This window comes from Ahaetulla prasina, chromosome 4 (genome assembly GCF_028640845.1).
Source record: "Ahaetulla prasina isolate Xishuangbanna chromosome 4, ASM2864084v1, whole genome shotgun sequence".
NCBI classification, from domain to species: Eukaryota; Metazoa; Chordata; class Lepidosauria; order Squamata; family Colubridae; genus Ahaetulla; species Ahaetulla prasina.
Window position 1 is genome coordinate 138,082,752 of NC_080542.1, and position 25,421 is coordinate 138,108,172.

The window sequence follows — 25,421 nt, forward strand, 5'->3', positions numbered from 1 at the left end:
AGCATGGGTGGTTCTATGTTTTTCTACATTATAGAAGCTCATCTAAACATCCACATTCATTTTAAGGCAGGACCAACATCAGGATCAGGGATTACGGTAAAAAACAAACAAACCGTAGTTCAGACCTTTCATCTTCTCATGAAAAAAAAATGCACGAAGTTGGAAGGTTTCAACTATTTTTTTTTTACCGTAGTCTCAGAGTTCTTGCCTTGCACGTGCAGTGGAGAACGGAGTGGAAAGCAGGTTAGTGAAGGGATGTGGCTGCCTTTGAGGGGAGGTGAGGGACCTGTGTGTGTGTGTGAGAGAGAGGGGGGGGGTGTCCTGCGATCCCAAATAAAGAATGATCAGCAGGAAAATGTGGGGGGGGATTATCCTGCACAATCCTGCGCAGGGAAGGAGGAGGTTTGCTCCTAAACTATGGCAGAGTGTTGCACTGGGAGGCCTCCATGGGTAGTATCGGTATTGAATTGCATATCTTGCATGAAATAAAATCTTAATTTTTATTTGGGAATGATCTTAATTTCTACAATGTCTAATCCCCAATACTTTCATGTTGCTTTGGTTTTTAACTAAACAGATGTTTATTAATTCACTATTATTATGGCTGTAACAAATTAGGTAAAATACAAAATTATGAAGGCAGATACCTTAAAACCCAAGAGAGGAGGTCGCGAGCAGCTTGTCACAAACTTGAGTAATTTACGTTTTTCATCATCGGTGAAACTTTCAACTACTCTCCAAAAGATTTTGATTACTGGATGATCTGCAGTATAACCTCCTATCATTTTAAAAAAGAAAATAAAACTGCATTAAAACTGAGTTAGAATGTTATTCTACATGATTAGAAAACAATTATTATCCTATGCCTGGATCTGAAAAACAATATCAGGATAGAAGGGTGAACTAATAAACAGTAAGATTTTGTAAAAGTAGGCTTTATTAATAGGAGGCATAAAGAATTGTTAAAAGATCATATAATCATTTCTTTCATATGCTATTTAAGGGGTAACAATATCTTAAAAACAAAGTGAAATGTGCTGCTTATTTGTAGGATTACTCATTCTTTTTTATATATTATTGCATGTTATGTTAATATATTTTTGCTACTCCTGGTCTTTGATTATTCATCCACCAAAATGAGTGCATGTGTGGGCATGCATACAGAGCATAACCATATAATTTATTCTTCTCTTGACATTAGAGAATTCATCACATTCAACCTCCCTGGCTTGGTTTCTTTATTTTTGTCCTTCAACACCACCTTTATTTACCATGTACTTGCCTGAATAGTTTGTGAAAGTTTTAAGATCCTCTAGACTAATTGGAACCTGGGCTCCAGAAATCAAAACCTGGAAGGGTTGGAGAAAAAGCAGTATATATGTGATTAATATATCTAGGCAGAACATTAGAATCTTAATTTTCTTTAAAATTGCTAAATACATCGTTTTTTCCATTTGGCTGGGCAATTATACCTGTATTTCTTGTTGATCAAACATTCTGAGCCACTCAAGATTAACAACATTGGCAAGACCTTGTCTGAATGCCAAGCAATGCTGCCTGATTTGTTTATTTAACCTGTAGTCTGCCACAAGATGGATGTAGGCGATTCGGTTTGCACTAGTGACAGGTATATCCTTTCCTCCAAGCTTCAATTCAACCACCTAAAAAACACAAACATCTTCTATGATGTCAATTTCATTCGCTCTAGACCATGGATGTCAATCTCCTAGTCTGCAGGGAGGATGCATCACGCGCTGGCCGTACCCACGCCTGGTTTAGCAAGGGGGGGGGGAGAGAGTCCTGATACATCACATGACACCACTGTGACGACATCAGTTATAGACACCCCTGCTCTAAACAAATTATTTTCCCCCAATCTTAGAATCACCTTCCATGATATTGTGCTGATGCAGCAGTCCACAATTGAATCTCCATTAATTATGAATACATTGTTTTTATATGGCACTATCAATACTTAGAAGAATGAGACCTTGCCTGGAAGGGTACATTTTGGCTAAGAAGGAAGGAATATGGTCTGTTGCTCACAGCATTTGCCACTAGGTGGCATAATGGAACAACAGGGATTCTGAAGTAGCTTGATTCAACAAACTTTTGTTGCCATGATCCTCTGAAAACCTATCTGGATAAAAGATGGAAAACATACATTCCCTGAGAAAATGCTTCAATGTTCCAGCTACTCCCTCACTCCAGCTTTATATTATTTTGGAAAAAAACATCCAAGCTTGCTAGGAATGGAATTTAAGATTTTGATTCAAACACCTGGAACTTTTTGAAGTTTATCAAACAAGTATTCATTTAAAAAAACTCTCTCAGGATGTACAAAAGAGTTCTGTACTTAGTTATTTTGGGTGATTTGTAAAACAAACCAAAATGTGTATGTTTTGAGACTTCAAATCAGAACTGGAAAAAAATGTTTGTTCAAATTGAAATGTGTACAAAGTTCAAAATTAGCTGCTGTGCTTAAGATACTGACTATTGTTTAAATTCTCCTGTTGGGGTCCCACATAGTTAAGTAGGAGGGAGGTGAAATGGATTGTGATAAGGAGCAAAGCAAGGAGACCACTGGATTCAAGGCAAAGCAGTGCTTCTGCTGGAATAGTGATAACTATTAATAACTGCCTGCCAGCTTTCCTCTGCTTGCACAGTTCCCAAGTTTAATTCAATGTAGCAAGGTTTGTAATAGTTATACATGAACAGAGTCAGGGATTCCTCTACCCCAGCGGTGTCCAGCTAAGGGCACAGCTGGCCCTGCAGGAGGCCGTCACGACCCAAAATAGGATACAGGGCGGGCCATGGGCCCCCACAGGCTCTGTTTTCACTGGCAGAAGGCTAGCAAAGCAAACTAAAAATAAAACAAGAAATGTTTCCTCTTTTGCATTTGAGCATGCAAGAAGCGACAGGAAAGGAGAAAGGGAAAGAGGAAAGAAAAAGAAGGAAAGGGAAGGAAGGGAGGGAGGGAAGGAAGGAGGTTTTAATGAATGTGAGGGAGGGTCCCAGAGAAATCCTGCCTTAGCACTTGGCCACCACAGGTGCTGACATGAGTGAAGTTGAACCGGCTATACCCACCATGATCACGGCCCTCCGAGGTCAAACACAACCCTGATGCGGCCTTCAATGAAATTGAGTTCGACATCCCTGCTATACAATATTTAACATTAACAGTCATTTAATGCAGTCTTTTGTATCAGTACAGAAAAACAGTAGAATCTTTATGAAGTAATGGACAGTTCACCTATATAAAGAAGAACAAACCCTTTTGAGTCATCTTTTGACTCCTGGTGACTGCCTGGGCAAGCCCATGAGACATAAAACTGCGTTAGAGAGAATTCAAATTTGAAATAAACACATAACCACATAAATTGCCTGTCTTTGGCAAAACAAACAAACAAAATTGTATTTTGACATTTTGCCAAAAAAGATGTCAGTTCAGATCACCAAAACAGTAAGACGTTGTGCGCTTTGATTCCAAATAGCCCACAGACAGCAATTATTTTGTCAGTGCTTTATCGCCATAGCATCTGAATGCAAATAGTGCTGGGAAATTAATAGTTAACTGGCTAGAGAAAATATCTTCTTACCTGCGCCTCTCCCAAATCATTATTTACCACCGTAAAGTTCAGCCCAAGTTCTTCTACATCGCCTTCGTAGCTCTTAAGAAAAAGCAGGTTTCTGTACATTTCAGGATCCAGAGATGCCAAATGATGAATGTCGACATCAGCACTTGTCCCCAGCAACTTGGAGAGGAAAAAACTGGCGAAAGGAAGCTCAACCAGCATATTTTCATATAAAGCCTTTAAAAAAGTATAAAGAAATTGAAACTCACTCATTTGATATTCATCCAGAAGGAACACAGGATACATATATTAATTTCCTATGCCTATTAAGAAGCTCATCGCCCAAATGTATAAATAGTTTTCGGTAATCTTTATTCAGTCAATGATCAGCAAAATGAATCATATATACCCAATATGATAGATCATAATATTGTACAAGAAAATTAAGAATATGTAGCCGGAAAAAAAATCTAAATCTAAAATTACATTTTTATTCTCAAGTCTAAATATTTACAGTAAAAATGTGTAAGAGGGTGGAGGTTCGTTCTCCGAGCAAGCTATAGATATTCGCCACTATCACAAAAATGTATATGTATTTTATCCTATGTATCCTATTTTATATGCATCAATCCTACATGAAAAGAGTTGAATTTTGCATTATGTAAATTATGAAAAATTGCAAACCCATTTTTGTTCTTCATGCTTTATTCAGCTGTAGTGACACATAGGAAGGAGCAAAAGAACGGAAAAGTTTAAGCTTGGAAAAATCCATCTGATTAAAATTATATATTTTTCCCATTTAAAATTTTTTATTTTCTTGGTTTAGATACTATTTAATTCTATCTCCATCTATAAAAATTCTATAATATGTATCATAATTTCTATAATTGTATTTATAATGTAATAATTGAATCTGCTGTAAATATGGGGGGGGTGATCAAGTCAACTCAAAAGAGTATTTTCTTATATATTACACAGGAGTCAAATGCTACCGGTTTGGGTGAACCAGTAGTGGATATTGGGGCTGGTTCGCCGAATTGGTAGCAATCGCTGGCTGGCCACGCCCCTGAACCGGTCTGCAGCCCACAGTCCTGCCACGCTTCCCTACCTTCCACACTGCCTTCCCAGTGGTCCCCCATGCCTGCTTGCCTTCTGAGGCCAGAGTCCAGACCAGACCAGACCAGCCAGTGGGTGGGCAGGCAGCCCTTGGTGGAGACACTATCACTGCGCTGCCCCGGGACATGTGCAGCAGCCCCAGGACCAGACCAGGCCCTTTCCCCACGCGGGTGACTTCCACCCCTCTCGCTCTGCTTCTTTGCCGCCAAGCAAGCAGCGGCACAACTGAACCTCCTTCCCCCGGAATGCCGCAGGCCGAGTTCTGCGGTCAAAGGGAGCAGGCAGGTGGCTGACTGGGAATCCAAGGAGCCAGCACGGAAGAAAGGTGGCCTTTTCTGCAGCACCCCCCTCCCCTCTTTGGATCACCCTGGAGCGAGGCAGCTCTGCCTTTGCAGAAACAGGACGGGTGGTTTGTATGGAGGATTGGTGGGGGGGATGCGCAGCCCTCTGGGATGGAGAGTGGGGCAAGAGAAGGCTCAGAGATGCACTTGGCCAGTCAAGCCAGATGGTGGAGGAAAACTAAAAGTGTCAGGGGTTTCAGAAGGGCAGAAAGTGCTTTAGAATGTGCAGCTCCTGGCTCTAACAGTGAGTGACATACATGACATCAAGTTGGTCACGCCCACCCAGTCACATGACCACCAAGCCATGCCCACATAACCGGTAGCAATAATTTTTAGATTTCACCACTGATACTACACACTCCACTCAAGAATTTTTACTGTATTTATTTATGGTTTTAAAAGAGATTTTGGGGGAAATTATTAGCCATTTTCTAAGATGAATGGATAAAAGTTCAATTTAACTCTGAACAGACCAAATGACACTGACCGTTTGCTTTTAATTTTTTGTATTATAGGTATATATTGGAACAGAAAAGCTATCTCCTATTATTTCCAAATCCCACTGTTCAAAATTTCTGCAGGAAAAGTCAAGAAGAAGCTGAACTTTATTACAAACATGAAATAATAGCAAAGAGCATCTACTAATGTCATATCAAATATATTTTGATACCTAGTTGCAGAGAGAAAGTTTAAATCTACCATCACCAGGAAAGTGCAAATGATGAGAGCAAAAGGAGGAATTTTACTAACGCAATGCATGATTTTTAATAAAACCATGACAAATGAAACTTTCATCTGTGTAGCTGAATTTAAATTTGTAGTAATTGTTTGGAGTTTTAATCATTAAAAGAAGAGCTAAACACAGAGAGACATAAACTATAAATACAGAATGTCTCTCTCTCTCTCTCTCTCTCTCTCTCTCTCTCACACACACACACACACACACACACACACACACACACACACATATATACATACACACACACTTTGGTACAATTCCTTTTTGTGTCTGTGGTTTTTTTTAAGTTCATCTCAAAATGAAGTTTTTAAAGTAGCATTCTCCATTGGATGCCCTCCAGATGTTCTGTAAATTTCTGGAAGTTGCAATTATAATTCCTCTTGAGAGAATCAAGTTGGGAAAAGTAGCTTTAAAGCATTTAATATACTAGCCCTAATAAATGATGGTTCTAAATACTATGATCACATCAGCTAAATGGATTATAAATTAAATTTCCATAATGTATGCAACTGAAATACAAATGTAGGCATAAATCAAGGTATTTTTTAAACACAGGTTAATTACACAGATTCAAGAACTGTCTATTTTTTATGCAAAATAATCCACTTACCATTTTTCATATGAGTCTTAATTCTTAGGCCATATGCAATACTGGCTCCTAGAAGCCTATCAATAACTTCATGTCAAGAGAAAATAGCAATAGGTATATTGAAGCAACCTGCTTGTTATTTCTCAAGTGTCTACCTTTTATGAGTGTTTATTGCTGGAAATTGTGCCAAAATGATTTGAAATAAAAAGGATTAATTATACTAGAAGCCTTTTAATATAAGTGAGTGCACTAGCAATGCAATTAATGCAAATTGTGGTACTATCAGGAGAATAAATGTGAACAACATCACAGGCCATTTCTGTTTGCTGCCAAATAACTTTAGTAATTTACTACATTAAGAATCAATAAAAAAAATAATGCTTTTCAAATGCATCTCCATCAATCTTCAGGTAAGTCCATAGCAAACATTTATAACTTAATCTAAAAACTATATAAAGCCACCTGTATTGTGGAAACTGGACTATTGTTTAATTAAACACTGATTTTCATAGCCAGATTCCTCCAGTATGCATTTAAAAAGCAAGAACATTAAAAATACACAGTAAGCTGGATAGTTAATATTCCAATTAGTGTAAAAGCTAAGTTTTGCAACATGCACCTCCCTAACATACAATCGTTCTTTGTTAAGTTAACTATACTTGAGCTCTGTATTTTTCTGATGGGGAGATATGGTTGCTCACACAAAGCACAAATACCCACTTTTCTGAAGATTTTTTTTGGGTTTTTTTTGGCCAAATCCAGAGGTGGGCTGCTGCTGGTTCAGACCAGTTCGGGAGAACCGGTAGTTGCAACCTGCGGGTGGACCCGGCCACCCACCTTGGCACTATCCCATCCTACATAGCCGCGCTTTTTAAGCCGTGAGCATGCGAGCAAGCCCCGTGTGCGAGCAAAGCACATACACGGAAGGCTGCGCATGTTCACATTTTCTGTGCTGGGCAAACCGGTTGTTAATTCATGTGCCACCCACCTCTGGCCAAATCAGTCACACCTTGAAAACATCCCCTTTTCTAATTAAAACATACTTGAAAGGAAACTGCCCACCCAAAGGGCACAATTTAAACTTTTTAATGCAATTTGTCTTCAGCATTAGAATGCTGAAATTCTGTAGTCCAGAATGCAGAGATAGTAATGTGCATCGTATTCCTACTCTCAGTGCTTTTGAAACAGCCAGGGATTGCTGTTGTGCCTTGTCCTCCCTCCTCTCCTCAGCTGGGCCCCTCCCTCCTCCTGCCGGGCCTGCTATCAGATTCAGAGTCTGATAATGAAGAGGAATGGCCTGGCATGCCTCCAGCCCCCAGCCCTGGCACCATGCCCGGACAGAATGTCAGGAATGAACAAACAAACCTCACTCCTACAGTGTGTGAGCACGAAGCCAGCGACGTGTTAGAATTGCCGGCAGTAGATCCAGAGGAAGGGAATTCACAGTGGACGGATCCCCGCTTCCGGAGATCTGAGAGGCGACGTCAGCAGAAGGAAGGGAGGGGCAGGCCTGGATAAGTGCCGAGTCATGGAGCCACACCCCATGGCCTATATAAAGGGTCTGCTTTTTGGCATTCCTTGAGTCAAACAAAGTCTCATCTGGTTTGCTGAAGTCACACCTTGGATTCCTGCCTGCCCTGAGAAATCTGAAAGGAATTTGGCAAAGCTGCAGAGGCTTCGTGGCCACGCTTGATACAGACTTCCCAGACCCGGTTGTTGGAGGGGGAGGGGGACACGACAATTGCTTATACAGATCCACAGTGTATTCATACAGCGTACTTCAGGAGAGTCATAGGAAAGTTACAGATATGAGTTACTATTTCTTTTCTTCTTTTTTTTCTTTTCTTTTTTCGGATTCTCAAAAAGCTCTATATTATTATTATTATTATTATTATTATTATTATTATTATTATTATTGTTGTTGTTGTTGTTGTTGTTGTTTCAATTTCTATACTGCCCTTCTCCCAAAGGACTCAGGGCGGTTTACAGTCAAAGTAAAATCAATTAATACAAATATATAATCTGCAACTGATTGAGGAGTTACTAAAATTAAAGAAGAACTCACCAAAAGGTCCTTACAACACCGTTCAGAAGTTCCCATGGCTGCCCCTACCAGCACAGTCACATAAACCCAGTTTAAGTGCTCGGCAACCAGTTTGCACTTAAGGCCATTTGCAGCATCCAGGAGTCATGTGACTGCAATTTCCAACATTTTTGCCCAAAACTGGCATTTATTTCCATTTTCCAGCAAAAACCAAATAAGCAAATGATGGGTTTGCGTAACAACCACAGCTTTCACTTAATGACCGTGTCAATTACCTAAACAAAGGGGACAGTCATTTAGCAACCATTTTTTTAAAAAGCCGTAAAATCAGGTCAAACATGTGATCATCTGCCTTATGGCAATCATGACTTACAACTATAATTGGCGGGCACCATTACTGTTCTGCATAGGTTCTTTTTGGAATTTTAAAAATTTAAAACCCATACAATTCAATCAAGGCATTTGGGATGGATGGGGGCTCACTACCGGTTTAGCTCAGGCTGGTAAGGCCTGTTATTAAGAACACAAAGCCTGCAATTACTGCAGGTTCGAGCCCGGCCCAAGGTTGACTCAGCCTTCCATCCTTTATAAGGTAGGTAAAATGAGGACCCAGATTGTTGGGGGGGCAATAAGTTGACTTTGTAAAAATATACAAATAGAATGAGACTATTGCCTTATTGCCTTATACACTGTAAGCCGCCCTGAGTCTTCGGAGAAGGGCGGGGTATAAATGTAAACAAAAACAAAAAAAACAAAAAAAAAACTACAAGGAAAAGCTATTATCCCTCTCCCAAGTCTGTGATCATCTTTGCTTAAGACAAAGATGTGGTATCAAACTCAAGACCCATGGGCCAGATCCAGCCCCCGGGGGGGGGGGGCTTAGATCTGGCCCGCGGGGCCACCCTGGAAACAGTGAAGGACTGTCCCGCAGCGCCTCTGCCAGTGAAAACAGAGTGCGTCCCTCCCGGCTCAATTTTCGGCTGTGATGGCCTCCTGCAGCCTTCTGCCAGTGAAAACTGAGCCCGAGAGGGAGGCGCACAGCCTCCGGGGCTCCATTTTCACTGGCAGAGGGCTGCAGGATATTGAGGTAGTCACGCCCATCCTGTCCACTCCCACGCCAGCCACCCCCACTTGGCCAACGAGGTAAACCCTGATACAGCCCTCAATGAAATTAAGTTTGACACCCCTGGCTTAAGATATCTTCCAACATTTTCACTGCAATCAGACTTTAAAATACAGGTAGTTTTTTTACTTATGACCACAATTGAGCCCAAAATTTCTATTGTTAAGTGAGTTTTGCCCCATTTTTATAACCTTTCTTGCCTCAGTTATTAAGTGAATCAGTGCAGTTTTTAAGTTAGTTACCCGGTTGTTAAGTGAATCTAGTTTCCCCACTGACTGCTTGTCAGAGGGTCGCAAAAGGGGATCACATGACCTTGGGGCACAACAATGGTCATAAATATGAACCAGTGGCCAAGCATCTGAATTTTGATCACTTGATCATAGGGATGCTGCAAAAGTTGTAACTGAGAAATGGTTACAAAAGTTACTTTTTCAGTGCCGTTGTATGGTCGCTAAATGAACTATTGTAAATTGAGGATTATCTGTACTTCCTCTTCATTCATCATTTTTAATGACTGAGAAAGGATTTCTGGAAGGAGTTGATGGAAAAGGGGAGCCCAAGTCCACAATTTTAAAGACTTGAGACAAATTGTGAGACAAATATTTTTATTTTGAAAGCTAAATCCTGTATAAATACCCCAGATTAAAGCTCCCTAATTCCTACATACTAGACACGCTGACAAATAAAAATAATTTCTCGAAAGAAAATGCCGAAAAGACACTTTTTGATATAACTGGGAAGGGGGGAGAACAAAAATGTAAAAAAGAATATTTAAGATCACAGAAGACGAAACAAAATTATCTACAAAGACAGCTTCTTCAGAATATAGTGTAGTTGTGCCAGATATGCCAAAAAAAAAAAGCTTTCTAATTATAGCAAAAGTTCTCCTACATAACATTCAGATTAGCAAAACTGAGCTTCCTTATTCTGTTTTTAAAATATCTTTACCAGATAACAAATAATAATGTACACACACATTTCAAAGCAAACGACTCATATTCCCAAAGGATGAGGCACAAAAAGTTAAAATGTATGTCTTGTGACCCAGGCCCAAGTAGGTAGTAATAAACTTAGTCCGTGGAAAAACAAATTTTATTCGAACAGCTGAAAATTACTTCATTCCCAGCTTCATTCAACTCAAAGTAAAACAAATGCCTCCCAAACACAAATTCTTCATTTATCTCACAAACCTTAATCCAATTAGGCAAACTGCCAAAAGCCCTTCCTGGCAAACATCCAGAAGCCACAAAAACAAAGACGTATACGAAGCAGAAGACGAAGCAGAAGACGCAGCTACAACATTGTTTTCCGGCAAAGCTGAAACGCCGGTGCTGGTCTGTTTTAAGCCTTATGGGAGGGGCCAACCATCTCTTGGCCTACTCCCGAGTTGTCCTCTCTGCTTGAGCTGCTCTTGCCTTCTGGCAGCTCTTCTCAAGCGTGCATTAGGAACAGGTTTCTCCTGTTCCTCTGCCTCACTACTATCAGTCTCTGGAGGCTCTGGAGTCTGCACCTCACTTCCTGATGGCCCTGGCCTCACCTCAGCCTCATCTCTGTCCGATTCTGTTGCCAGCTCCATAGGCTGCTGACGGACTACAACAGTATGCTTTCCTCACACTAAGGTAAAGGTTCCCCCGCAGAATGACTGCTAGTTGTTCCTGACTCTAGAGGGCGGTGCTCATTTCTGTTTCAAAGCCGAAGAGCCAGCACTGTCCAAAGACATCTCCGTGGTCATGTGGCCAGCCAAAGGCGCACCGAGCACTGTTACCTTCCCAATAAAGTGGTCCCTATTTTTCTACTTGCATTTTTTACATGCTTTCAAACTGCTAGGTTGCCAGAAGCTGGAACAAGTAATGGGAGCTCACCCCATTACGCAGCACTAGTGATTCGAACTTCCGAACTGCCGACCTTCTGATTGACAAGCTCATCATCTTAGCCACTGAGCCACAGCATCCCTTGCTCACACTAGGCTCACTTAACCGTTACCATTTTCAAAATAAAAATCATCAATTAATAAAACCATCAAGTAAGAAAAAAAAACAACCAAAACCAACTTTCTCTGATCTACCATGCTGATTTCTAGCACAAAGGGGAAAATGAATTTTATTTAAAATAAAAATTATTTGACATGTAAACAGAAAATAAGAAAAACCTGATACTTCTATTATGATATATACAGGTAGTCCTCAATTTACAACAGTTCATTTAGTGACAATTCAGTTGCTACGGCACTGAAAAAACTTATGATAGTTTTTCATACTTATGATGGTTTCAGTATCCCCACGGTGACATGATTTACATTGGGATGCTTGGCAACTGGTTCATATTTTTGACCGTTGCAGTCATGTGACCATGGAATTGCTGCAATAGTTGTAACTGTGAAAAATGGTCAATCTTACTTTTTTTTAATGAAATTGTAATACACTAAACAAATTATTATTAGACAAGGATTACCTGTTCGCTTTTCACCAATTTTGCTTCCATTACACTGAAAATTATTCAACACTAATCGTAAAATGGTTCCATAATCACCAAAACAAACCTCAACTACAGGTAGTCCTCAATTTATGATCAGAATGGAGATTGGAATTTTAGTTGCAAGTTGAGGCATCGTGTGACCAGATTCAAGTTATGACCTTCGTTAACTCCATGATCATTAGTTGAATCTGTTTTTCCTTGTGCATGTATGTCCATCACAATTCTGAAAGTGGATCGTAAGTAGCTCGGGGAAGGTTTGTCATAATTTTGAATTGTCATTGATTAGTCCTAAATTGAAGGGTGGCTCAGTGGCTAAGACACTGAGCTTGTCGATCGAAAGGTTGGCAGTTCAGCAGTTTGAATCCCTAGTGCCGTGTAATGGGGTGAGCTCCCATTACTTGTCCCAGCTTCTGCCAACTTAGCAGTTCAAAAGCACATAAAAAATGCAAGTAGAAAAATAGGGGCCACCTTTGGTGGGAAGGTAACAGCGTTCCGTGCGCCTTTGGTGTTTAGTCATGCCAGCCACATGACCACAGAGATGTCTTTGGACAGCGCTGCTCTTCAGCTTTGAAACGGAGATGAATACTGCCCCCTAGAGTCTGGAACAACTAGCACATATGTGCGAGGGGAACCTTTACCTTTACCTTTAGTCCTAAGTTGAGGGCTACCTGCATTAGCTACTTTGCCATCTCTATTTGCTCCATTTATTGTCTCCAGCCGAGCAAGGGAAAATGAGAGTCATTTTCCAATACAGGACCAGATTGGACAAGGCTAACTTCAAATCCAGCAGCTCATTTTCCTCTCAAATGCACAACTGCAAATACTCATAGATGTTGTAGAACTTTGGACAGCTCTGTTTAATAGAGAACAGTACGATCATGTGTATTGATAATAACTCTATAGTGATACAGCAGTAGAATTTTAGAATTAACCTCTGCAGAAGAATTCTTATACTCTTGCGGAATAAGAGAAGTTCTTGAAAGGAAGTTACCAGAATAAATATATACCTCTCTGAAACAAATATTTTTTTTAAAGCTGTGCGAAGGTTACTATCATTAATCTAAACAGGGAAGACAGGTATCAAGCTGAATCAATATCCTCAAATTAGCAAAGTACTCATTTTCAGTAAGAGTTCAAACACCACAATTTTTTATTTCAGTAAATATTCTGAACTTAATTGGCTTAAATGGACCTAGGTGTTTCCAAAGACAAAAAGGAAAAAAGAAAAAAGATCAGGATGCCATTACCACATACTTTAACTGTTTATTTATTCCCTGTCTAGGCAGCCTGATTTAGGAGCTATAAAATGCAATCAGTACACAAACCAGAAGCTGGAATCATCTGCTAATGGAACTTTTAATTGAGAAGTGACCATTGACATGAGGTAATTCTTTCCATGCAGAATTGCTCACAGAGACCTTTCTGCACTTTATCACAGTAAACAATCGCTAACATATGCATTAAAGAAAATTTAAATACATTATGACCCAATAAATATCACAATCAATCAATAGAATCTTTTCACTCTCAAAGATTTAGTGTTAAAATACCACACTTTTAGCAGTGTTTTAATGCTGGACACATATTTACAAATGCTGATACTAAGTTTAGTCATTTGTAATGAAAAGAGAATTGGTTATATGAAGGAATCTACCATCCAGAAAAGTATTACTTGAATTTAAATAAATAAATTTCAATTAGAGTTAATTAAAATGTGTTGCATATCATTGAGTTTTCGCCCTTCTGAATATTAGCCAGTTTTGTAAATCAGAAGTTATTTATGTATATTACAGAAATACTTCTTCTGTTTAGTAAATAAGTGAAACAAAATAGTTACATTTTTTAGATATTTTTTTAGCATTAAGAGTTTTGAACTTTAAAAAAGTTTATTTGATATCTAATTTAGGTGAGAAAGTTAGCACAGCTTTTACAACTGAAAGACCAAGCTCAGAAGGTTTACTTGCTCAAAATATATTAATGTTTCTATCGCCCACTGGATTATCTGTTTTTCTAGAATGACACCTCTTATTTGAAAGTTATATTAAAAAATGATCTTATTTTATTTCCATTATGAAATATTAGTATTAGAGTAAGAAGTTTGTTTTTGCCATTAGGAAGTTCTTAAAAGCTGTTGGGAATCCTAATGCTTTCACAAAAAAATGGCAAATAAAGTTAGATATACATAGTGGAGGTTGTCCTCAATGTATGATAATTGAGCCCAAAATTTCTGTTATTAAACAAGACAATTGCTAAGTGAGTTTTCCTCCATTTTACAACCTTTATTGCCACAGTTGTGAAGTGAATCACTGCAGCTGTCAAGTTAGCAATACGGTTGTTAAGTGAATCTGGCTTCCTCACTGACTTTGCTTATCAGAAGGTCACAAAAAAATGATCACAGGACCTCAGGACACTGCAACTGTCATTAGTACATGTCAGTTCCAAGTATCCAAATTCTGATCACACGACCATGGAGCCCTAAATGTAAAAAACGGTTATAAGTTGCTTTTTCAGTGCTGTTGTAACTTTGAAGGACACTAAATGAACTGTTTTAAGTTGAGGACTACCTGTATGCAGAGTCAAGATTAAATAAAATCAAAATGTAAGAACAACATGCAAAACTTGATTAAAATGGCAACTCAATTTTATTGACATAACCATGATTGCTTAAAACATACTTGGTAATTTCCCCATGACTATCTAAACATAAAATATATGTAAATTATTCAATTTTAATATATTCCGCTTCCAGTGACACTGTAGCATAAGCACAGTTCTTTTGGTTTATACAAATGCTTTAATCTGGCACTTCTTTTATAACATTGGCCATTTATTCCCGCAAGGACTTTTATTAACACATTGAATCGCCTTAGAAATAGCTTGCAAATGAATTCTATGGAAGCATTTTTATAAATGGATGAATAATTATTCAGCTAAAGTCTCAATTTGGACAGAGGCTGAAAAATAAGGCATGGATTGAACAATAAGGCCGTGCCTTATCTTCTTGCTGAATGCCACTTAATAGACATTTCTGCACTTGGATATAACTAATTATTAGATAACACCATCAGCCTGTCCCAACATAAACCCAGAGTACACACTGCAAACCTTTCCTACCTTCTGAGTGATCAGAAGTTCTTTTCATGTCAAGGTTTAATGTGTGATTCAGTTTATCTCAATCAACACAGTTTTTTTGTTTAAAAAGATAACATTTAGGCAAATTCCTTGATTGGCATAAACGTATTTACAAAGTATGGGAATATGCTTCCCCCCCCCCCATTTTACCTTACAGAGATGTGAGAATGTGCACCTGAATGGTACTTAAGTTTCACCAAAATAAGAGCAATGGTTATTTTTATTTGATTTATATAGAGGTCTATCTCACACTTGTATGATTCAAACAAATAAAAGCACAAAATAGACAATATAAAAACAAATAAAAACATATTAGTTGGAATAAGTGTGATACAAAATATCTTCTATATTTTGCCACCACAGACCAATACAGTTTCTCTCCTGGAAGGTCTATATTTTAAATTGTACACTGTTCATTTGGAGGTTAACAACTTTAATAAATGAACAGAGTAACCAGAAGTGTAAAACAGGTACTTTTAAATCAAAATTTTACTAATAAAGGTATAGATTTTTGTAATTGCGCTCTCACAGAGAGGGACTCCTCAGGGTGCCGTCAGCTAGGCAGTGTCGTCTGGCGACGCCCAGGGGAAGGGCCTTCTCTGTGGGGGCTCCCACCCTCTGGAACGAACTCCCCCCAGGACTCCGTCAACTTCCAGATCTTCGAACCTTCCGTCGCGAGCTCAAGACTCATTTATTCATCTGTGCAGGACTGGCTTAGACTTTTAAATTTAGAGGGGTTTTAAATTGATTTTAATATTTATATTTCTATTTTTAATAATTGGTATTATTAATTATTGGCATTAGAATAAGTCTTTTAATGATTATTTTAATTTGTATATTGATGTTTTTATATGCCTGTAAACCGCCCTGAGTCCTTTGGGAGATAGGGCGGTATATAAGTTTAAATAATAAATAAATAAATAAATAAATAATTGTGTATATTTTTATTTTAGTTAATATAAAAAAGGATTTTTAAAAAATACACTTTTTTGCTAAACTGTAATGCAGTTACTTTTTTCTGATTCACAAATGGTGTTCTTTATATTGCTTTTTGTCATCTTTCATATCCTTGTGTGGGTGTGTGATCTACAAGCGAAATAGAAATAAATAAAATAAAAGGAATCTTGAGATACGGAGACTAAAAATGTCTTAAAGTCTCCCAGCTGGGCTTTGTGGCTAAGGAGGGAGAAGAACTCAAGGTCTCTTCGCTTCTGCTCCGATACTTTAACTACTAACAACATTATCAGACACAGATACAGCTTTGAGCATGCTAAACAAGTTGTACAAAACCTGTACTCATCCCATTTTAACATTTTTCACAGAATCAACAATCTTTTTATCAATTTATCCAGGCGCTATTAAAAATCATATTACCAGGGAAAGATTAGACTAACGGATATAAATGCTAGCAAATAATTTAGTCCTTAAAAAAGTGATTTGTTTCTTTCGCATTCCCCTTGTGCTTGCTTCAAAATGTTATGAATCAGTTTGACAGACAATAATTGTCAGACGGATAAAGTACAGCAGATAAATATAAACATCTATGCATATCTTTTAAAACAAAAGGAGAAATATATACAAACTTTTTTGTGCCACCCAGATTATTCTACTAAATTTTGATCTGATCACTATGTGTGTTTTGCAACATTCAAGTAGTTTATATATTCATGCATTTATTTACCTTTCCAAGCATCCTCCCAAGAAAATAATAGTGCCGTGCATAAGAACCTCCAACAAGCATTTGTGCGGCAGGATTTGGATAAAGCAATCCTTCATTAGTAGTCTTAAAAAAACCCTGGTTAGGGTTAAATCCTGATTTAAGTAGTTCGTTCAAAAATTCTCGGAATATTCCACCCCCATCAATACCAGCTTCATCTAGACCATGGGCATTGAGTAAATGAACACGAATCCGTTTTTTCAGATCAGGTTCTGAAGAAATAAAAGAAAGGCTATAGAATAAACTATGGATACATTAATTATAAACACATCCAAATCCATAAAAGTTGATTATGCAAACAACATCAAATAGCATTTAAATGTATCTAAACCGACAACACCATCTACTCTCAGCAATGCAGAAAATTGCATACTGCTATCGTTCCACCTCAGTCATTCCTAGTTGAAATCAAAACAATTTACAACCAAAAAAATTAAATATTCATTCCTGAAATATGGATTTGAAGCCATATGGTATAGCTTTTTCTGCAGAGCTAGTAGTTCCTCCCTAAAACAGCCATTTGTGGCTCTCCAAATCTATTGGCTAAAGTTTCAAAAATCTAGGCCATTCATCAGTTCTTTTGTACTGATGGAAGCCGTAGTCTAAATATCTGGAACACCAGTTTTCTATCTATACTTTATACTAAGAATTTACATGCAGAAGCTACATTAAAGAAGATGACAAAGCAACTATCACTGAAGGGCTATTCATCTATCCTATGTTGATTTGTTTTATATTTAGCCCTTGTTTCTCCTTCAAGCATCCAAACATTTTTGTACAGTAATTGTCTCTGACCTTTTAAACCATGTGTACATCTATTCAAATGTTTTGACACAGGAAAATAACACACATTTTGCTCCAGAGTCATTTCCCTTTCATCTGGAAAATTAAGCCAATATTCTTATCCAAATTTTTTCCAATATATCAGAATAGTTCATTTGTTTGTTAGTAACTTATTCCAATATTTAGTCTGGTAAATATCAGAAATCCTTTCCGGAGATTCTGGGTCCCACATTCACATTAGATGAGAATTTATACCCACAGAATATGCAATACTGTAATGGAATATGAGAATGACCTTGAAAATGGAGGGAGAAAATATTACATCAATCTTGAAAGTTTGAAAGTACAAATGTCCAGTTCTGTCTTTATACTGCCTGATAAATTACAGCAGATAATTTTTAACTTTCTTTTTTCTGCCTGTTTCTCACAAATCAGAAGGAAGAGCATCTCTTCCTCGCCCCCACCAAATTTTCACATTCCATTACAAATAATTTATTCTAAAGTTCTAAAGAAAATATATCAACTGTTAAAATTATTGTTAACATTCACACAACAATTTCCTCTTAATAGACAGTATCTTCTTTAAAAACTGGCTACCAAGAACATGAGATCTGACCATGGCAAATAATAATTTCTAACTGTGCCTTAAAAGTAGCCCAAAACATTTAGTGTAAATTTGCTCAAGATCATAGGAACAGATCAATCATGTCTGTTTTCTTATACAGATATAAATCAATCTGTATTTTAATGCATCCCAAGGTTTCAAATAAGCTTTTAATTTCATGACTGACTTTTCTACAGACTTCACAAATTTTCTGATTACTTTACTGGGGGGAAAAAACTATAATAAATGACATCATATAAATCAGATGGTGAAAATCTGATTAATGAAAAGTAGAAAGCCAGTGACATATAGCAGTAAACCTCTGGGACTTAGGAAATTCTAGTCCAGTCCACCTGTGGAAATGACTAGATTATTTCATGTTCATAATCAGGGTCACGTGGACCATGTCACATGTTACAAGGCTGTTGATGCATGGAAAATCTGAGGCTGGAGCATTATGTATGTCATCTTACTCTCCTCTATGAAAAGGTGGAATGTAATAATTTCTAATAAATAAATATTCTCCTGTTCAAGCTTAATACACAACAGGCTTTTTAATTATCTACAATAAAAGCTTTAAAACACTACTACAAAATAATTTCATCATTATAAACTATGATCTCTCTTTTTTAAAAAAATCTCAAAAACATGGAATGCATTTTACAACATATCAGGCTTCTGTCTAATATCCCCAATATAAGCGTAAGATTTCTAGGTGTCCCAATCTAATTTTTTTTACAGTTCTCAAGATAAATCATTTGATCAATTTATAAATATTGTACCATTTTCAGGAGAAAGTTTGTCATATGCATCTTCATAAATATAATTTCTTCTGATGGTAACATTAATTCCATCCAGAAATGGACCTTCTCCTTGTACTTCCTGCTTGTCCGCATAGATCAGTCTTTGAAAGATCTTGTATGGAATAAGTCATGAAAGGGAAAGTAATTACACTTAAGTATGGATTTTCAATACAACGTAATTCACTAGCATTTCAATTTCATTACATAGAACTAAGATATAGGGAATTTGTGATAAGATTTTTTTAAACTAGTATTTTACATGCCTTCACATAGAAAAGCTTGCATTAAGAAGTTACTTAACACATGAACAAAAGCTTAAAGTTATAAGACTCTTGCCACTTCTAATACTTCTAATACTTAGTTGAACTAAGCAACACACTTCCCCTTCATTTATAATAATAATAATAATAATATCAGAGTTGGAAGGGACTTTGGAGGTCTTCTAGTCCAACCCCCTGCCCAGACAGGAAACTCTACACTATTTCAGACAAATGGCTATCCAACATTTTCTTAAAAATTTCCAGTGTTGGAGCAGTCACAACTTCTGCAGTCAAGTTGTTCCACTGATTAATTGTTCTGTCAGGAAATTTCTCCTTAGTTCTCAGTTGCTTCTTTCGTTGATCAGTTTCCACCCATTGCTTCTTGTTCTACCCTCAGGTGCTTTGGAGAATAGTTTTACTCCCTCTTCTTTGTGGCAACCCCTGAGATATTGGAACACTGCTATCATGTCTCCCCTAGTCCTTCTTTTCATTAAACTAGGCATACTGAGTTCCTGCAACCGTTCTTTATATGTTTTAGCCTCCAGTCCCCTAATCATCTTTGTTGTTCTTCTCTGCACTCTTTCTAGAGTCTCAACATCCTTTTTACATCCATTTATCAATGTCCTTTTCAGTAACAGTGATTTATATCTCTCATGAAACTATCTTCCATTTCCCTTACAGTATAAGTACATATTGACAGCAGCACAATTCTTGGAATTCAGTTTGCTAATTAGCTGAAAGCTGTAGCGTCAACAGAAGTTTATGCAACTAATTTTTAAATGATGAGGAAAACCTGGTTTATATGATATCGCTTATAATATCCTCAAAAATCTAAACTACAAAATTTTAAACAATTTATGTGTATGGCCTGGATTTAAAAAAAAATATCAGTACAAACTATTCCAAGAAAAGATAACTAATTCAGAAGATTTGCGGATGGAACTCACCAAATCATTTCATGGCCGTGGTTGGCCAAGATTCCCTACTTCCTTCTACTGACTGATATTTATCACTTTCTCATTTGCTAACATCAATTTTATCTGCCACCACTGAAAATATTCCAGCCACCACTTTTTACAAGTATTTCCTGCCATGCCAATGAATGGCAAATGCTCTCATGGCTTCTGCTCAATTGCATGCAAGACAACATATGATGGCTGCAATGTATATTTGTATTACACACAAATGGGCTGCTGGGGCTTTGGACCGTGCCGTGCCTTTGCGGCCTCTGACCCGGTAGATCTCAACCAGCTCCTTGGTTCTCCGAGGAGCTGAGGGAGATGAAACGCCAGAGAAGACGCCTAGAGAGTGCTTGAAGATCCAGCCGTTCGGAAGCTGACCGGACACTAGTTAGGTCATATAGTAGGACCTACCTAGTGGCACTGAGGGAAGCAAAGCGTTCCTACATTTCCTCCCTCATTGCGTCGGCAGATAACCGCCCGGCCGCCCTGTTTCGGGTGACCCGTTCTCTCCTTCAACAGGAGGTGCGGGATGACCCATTACAAGGGCGGGCCGAGGAGTTTAACGGTTATCTATACAATAAAATCGTTCAGCTTCGGGATGGATTGGATCAAAATTGGGTAGATCCAGACGAGAGGTTCGAGACTCGTCTTGTTGAGACTGTTTGGGATAGTTTTGACCCTGTGACTCCCAAGGACATGGAAAGGTTGTTGGGGAGGTTGAATGCCACCACATGTTTACTGGACCCGTGCCTCTCCTGGTTGGTGCTGGCCACGCAGGAGGTGACACGAGGCTGGCTCCGGGGGATTATAAATGTTTCTTTGTTGGAGGGGGCTTTTCCGGCTGCCTTGAAGGAGACGGTGGTGAGACCCCTCCTCAAGAAGCCCTCCCTGGACCCAGCTGTTTTAGGAAATTATCGTCCGATCTCCAACCTTCGCTTTGTGGCGAAGGTTGTAGAGAGTGTGGTGGCACGTCAATTACCCCAATACCTGGATGAAACTGTCTATCTAGACCCGTTCCAGTCCGGCTTTCGACCCGGATACAGTACGGAGACGGCTTTGGTCGCGTTGGTGGATGATCTCTGGAGGGCCAGGGACAGGGGTTATTCCTCTGCCCTGGTCCTATTAGACCTCTCAGCGGCTTTCGATACCATCGACCATGGTATCCTGCTGCACCGGCTGGAGAGTTTGGGAGTGGGAGGCACCGTTTATCGGTGGTTCTCCTCCTATCTCTCTGACCGGTCGCAGACGGTGTTGGCAGGGGAGCAGAGATCGACCCCGAGGCGCCTCACATGTGGGGTGCCGCAGGGGTCGATTCTCTCGCCTCTCCTGTTCAACATCTATATGAAGCCGCTGGGTGAGATCATCAGTGGTTTTGGGGTGAGGTACCAACTGTACGCTGATGATACGCAGCTGTACTTTTCCACCCCAGGCCACCCCAACGAAGCTATCGAAGTACTGTCCTGGTGTCTAGAAGCCATACGGGTCTGGATGGGGAGAAACAGGCTCAAGCTTAATCCCTCCAAGACGGAGTGGCTGTGGATGCCGGCACCCCGGTACAGTCAGCTGCAGCCGTGGCTGACTGTTGGGGGCGAGTCATTGGCCCCGATGGAAAGGCTGCGCAACTTGGGCGTTTTCCTGGATGGGCAGCTGTCTTTTGAAGATCACTTGACGGCCGTCTCCAGGAGAGCTTTTTATCAGGTTCACCTGATTCGCCAGTTGTGCCCCTTCCTTGACTGGGATGCTTTATGCACGGTCACTTATGCTCTTGTTACCTCTCGCTTGGATTACTGCAATGCTCTCTACATGGGGCTCCCCTTGAAGAGCACCCGGAGGCTCCAGTTAGTCCAGAATGCAGCTGCGCGGGTGATAGAGGGAGCGGTTCGGAGCTCCCATGTAACACCTATCCTGCGCAGACTGCACTGGCTGCCTGTTGTCTTCTGGGTGTGCTTCAAGGTATTGGTTACCACCTTTAAAGCACTCCATGGCTTAGGACCGGGATATTTACAGGACCGTCTACTGCTGTCTGGTACCTCCCACCGACCTGTGCGTTCTCACAGAGAGGGACTCCTTAGGGTGCCGTCAGCCAAACAATGTCGGCTGGCGGCCCCCAGGGGAAGGGCCTTCTCTGTGAGAGCTCCTACCCTGTGGAACGAACTTCCCCCTGGACTTCGACAACTACCCGACCTTCGGACCTTTCGCTGCGAACTTAAGACTTATCTATTCCGTTTTGCTGGACTGGCTTGAATTTTAATTTTTTAGTTGATTTTATGGGTTTTAATTTTATTAATTTTTATCGGGATTGATTGTATTTTAAAAATGGGCCAAATTTAATAAGTTTTTTAATGTATGTTTTTAGTATTGTATTTGTCTTTACTGTTTTTATTTTGGCTGTAAACCGCCCTGAGTCCTTCGGGAGAAGGGCGGTACACAAATTAAATTAAATTAAATTAAATTATATTATTATTATTATTATTATTATTATTATTATTATTATTATTATTATTATTATTATTATTATTATTATTATTATTATTATTATTATAAACCTTAATTTTCTATCCAGTCACAAAGATAGCCTTCAGATCAAGAAAGGTTACATATCACAACAGATGAATGAAAAAAACAATTCCACCTGTAATTCGCTGCAAGAACTGTAGCTTGGAACCCTTTTTAAAAAAATCTGACCAAGAATTGACAATAGGACTTAAGAGTTTCTCTGTTCTGATGTGTCATCTTTCTGAATAGAAAACTAAGGTTCTAACACAAATGTAATTTTGGTACTTTTCAATAGTAGCCACTTTTAAGTATAAAAATTATATTAAACTAATTCAGGCTAGTTTCAATATTTGGAGAGAGATACAAAAACATTCTAATCTCCTCCAACCATGGAACTGAGACGTTGAGCTTGCAAAATCACTAAAACTTCTGCAATCAATCTCCTACGAGCAAGAGACACATGTATGCTTTCTTTCACGGCTCACATCGTTCAAGACTTAAAAGGTGAGCAAAAATTCAAAATATTTAAAATTTGAAATAGCTGCTTTGAATTTTGAAATGGACTGGTCTGATTACACAAAAATATCTTCAAGTTCAGCCAATAATTTCAGAATGGCAGCACCGGAACAGAAATAAGAACAGACCATTTCAAATTCAAAACAGCACGAAACATTTCCATTCTGAAATGTTATATACACCTTCATCAAGAATATACTTTCAGCAATACTTAAAACTTTGTTAAAAATTACAAGGTTTAAAAAAGAGAAAGTACCTTTACTCTTTCTTCAAAAGGAACCACAAAAGGCAGCTCTGTCAATATTGCAAGTTGTCGCTCCTCCGACACAGAGAGAGGGGCTGGATCCAGTCCCACTTTTAAACAAAGAGATTGGAATTTAGTTTTATTGTATAGTACCATACGCTCTTTTCCATTCTTCCTAAATTGGCGAGGACAGTACTACGTACAGCAGGAACGGGCAACCTAGATTTCTCCATATAGTTTGAATTATAGGTAGTCCTCAACTTACAGCCATTTGTCTGGTCAAAACTACAATGGCGTTGAAAAAAGTGGCATGACCATTTTTCATACTTGCAACCACTGCAGCACTCCCATGGTCATGTGATCAAAATTCAGATGCTTGGCAAACTGGTTCATATTTAGTGTCCTAGAGTCATGTGAGCAACTTTTGAAGCCTTCTGACAAGCAAAATCAACGGGAAAGCCAGATTCACGTTAAGTTAGGAACAACTGTGTTCCTAACTTAACAATTGAGTGATTCACTTAACAATTATGGAAGAAAAGTCGTAAAATGGGATAAAAATCACTTAACTGTTGCTGTTTTAGCGCAGCAACAGAATTTTAGAACGAACTGTGGTCGTAAATTGAGGATTACGTGTACAGATCCCATTAAAGTCATACTAGTGTAGCCTAAATATTAGAATTCTTTATGCAGCTTAAATAAAATTGGAGAAATACTTGAAGGCTGCTTAGTTCAACCCAGCGAATCAAGGATCACTTATTTATTAAATGCCAAATTTACCTGTATAAGCTAAAATTGGTTGTTGGTTGAACAAGTGGCATATACCCTGTTTCCCCCAGTATAAGACAACCCCTGATAATAAGCCTGATCAGGCTTTTGAGCACATGGCAATAAGGCCAAGTGCTTATTTCAGGGTTCAAAAAAATATAAGACAAGGTCTTATTTTCGGGAAAACATGGTATTTTTCTTATTTATTTTATTGTTATTTATGGATTTATACAATTTAGAGGCTGCCCAAACCCATACAATTCTGGGCAGCTTACAAAGTTTAAAACAAGAACTATAAAATAAAAACAGAGATCTTATGTGTTCAGAAGGAAACCACACAATAGAAAATATTGAAGAACAGAGAGATGACCTTGGAAAAAATATGCAATGATCATTAGTAAATGGGAGCTCACCTTTGGAAAGCAAGGAAGCATGAGGAGGAAAGTAAAAATTGCTTTCTCTCTTATATTCTTTGGTATAAGAGAGAGGGAAGAGGAAATTTGATTGGGCTTCCAAGATTTTATTAGTATAGTCTTTATCAATAATGTAATATTCTAATATTTCTTGTGGTAACTATTTCCTGACCTCACCCACCCCAAAGGGCCAAAAGCCATTCCCAGAGTTTTCTAAGGAGAAGCCATTGGTGTCTATGGGGGATACTACTCCAAACAAGCTGTAACAAGGAAGACAGCCTTCTCTCCCTGTTTTTCTACTATATCTTTCCTACTAAAGGTTGATTTACAACCATAAGTAGAACCAGAATTTCCACTGCTAAGCAAGGTAGTTGTTAAGTGAATCATACCCCATTTTACAACCTCTTTTGCCATAGTTGTTAAGCAAATCACTACAGTTGTTAAAAGAATCATGCAGTTATTAAATGAATCCAGCTTTCCCGATTGATTTTGCTGGCTGGGAAGATTAGAAGTGGAGATCATATGACCCTGGGATGCTGGAATTGTTGTAACTATGAGCTGGTTATCAAAAGCCTGAATTTTGATCATGTGATGGTGAGAATGCTACAGCTATCATAAGTGTAAGGACTGATCATAAGCCACTTTTTTCAACATCATTATAACTTCCAGCAGTCACTAGACAAATGGTTGTAAGTCAAGGACTACCTATCCTTGATTACTGGAC

The 25,421-nt window shown here is 38.7% G+C and overlaps 1 protein-coding gene across 3 annotated transcripts in view; it reads right to left on the reverse strand.

The window, feature by feature from the left end:
- Positions 1–25,421, reverse strand: part of UBE3C (ubiquitin protein ligase E3C) — a 70,923-nt gene that overhangs the window by 13,394 nt on the left and 32,108 nt on the right. Inside the window, exons 16-22 of one of the 3 annotated variants that reach the window (XM_058180360.1) lie at positions 23,532–23,629; positions 19,021–19,153; positions 16,816–17,063; positions 3,600–3,812; positions 1,473–1,661; positions 1,283–1,349; positions 648–778 (exon numbers count right to left, since the gene is read on the reverse strand). In XM_058180360.1, coding sequence (XP_058036343.1) covers positions 648–778; positions 1,283–1,349; positions 1,473–1,661; positions 3,600–3,812; positions 16,816–17,063; positions 19,021–19,153; positions 23,532–23,629 — 1,079 coding nt within the window. Of the gene's footprint in view, positions 1–647; positions 779–1,282; positions 1,350–1,472; positions 3,160–3,599; positions 3,813–16,815; positions 17,064–19,020; positions 19,154–23,531; positions 23,630–25,421 lie in introns of those variants that run through there. The other 2 variants (XM_058180362.1, XM_058180361.1) reach the window with 2 other exon arrangements.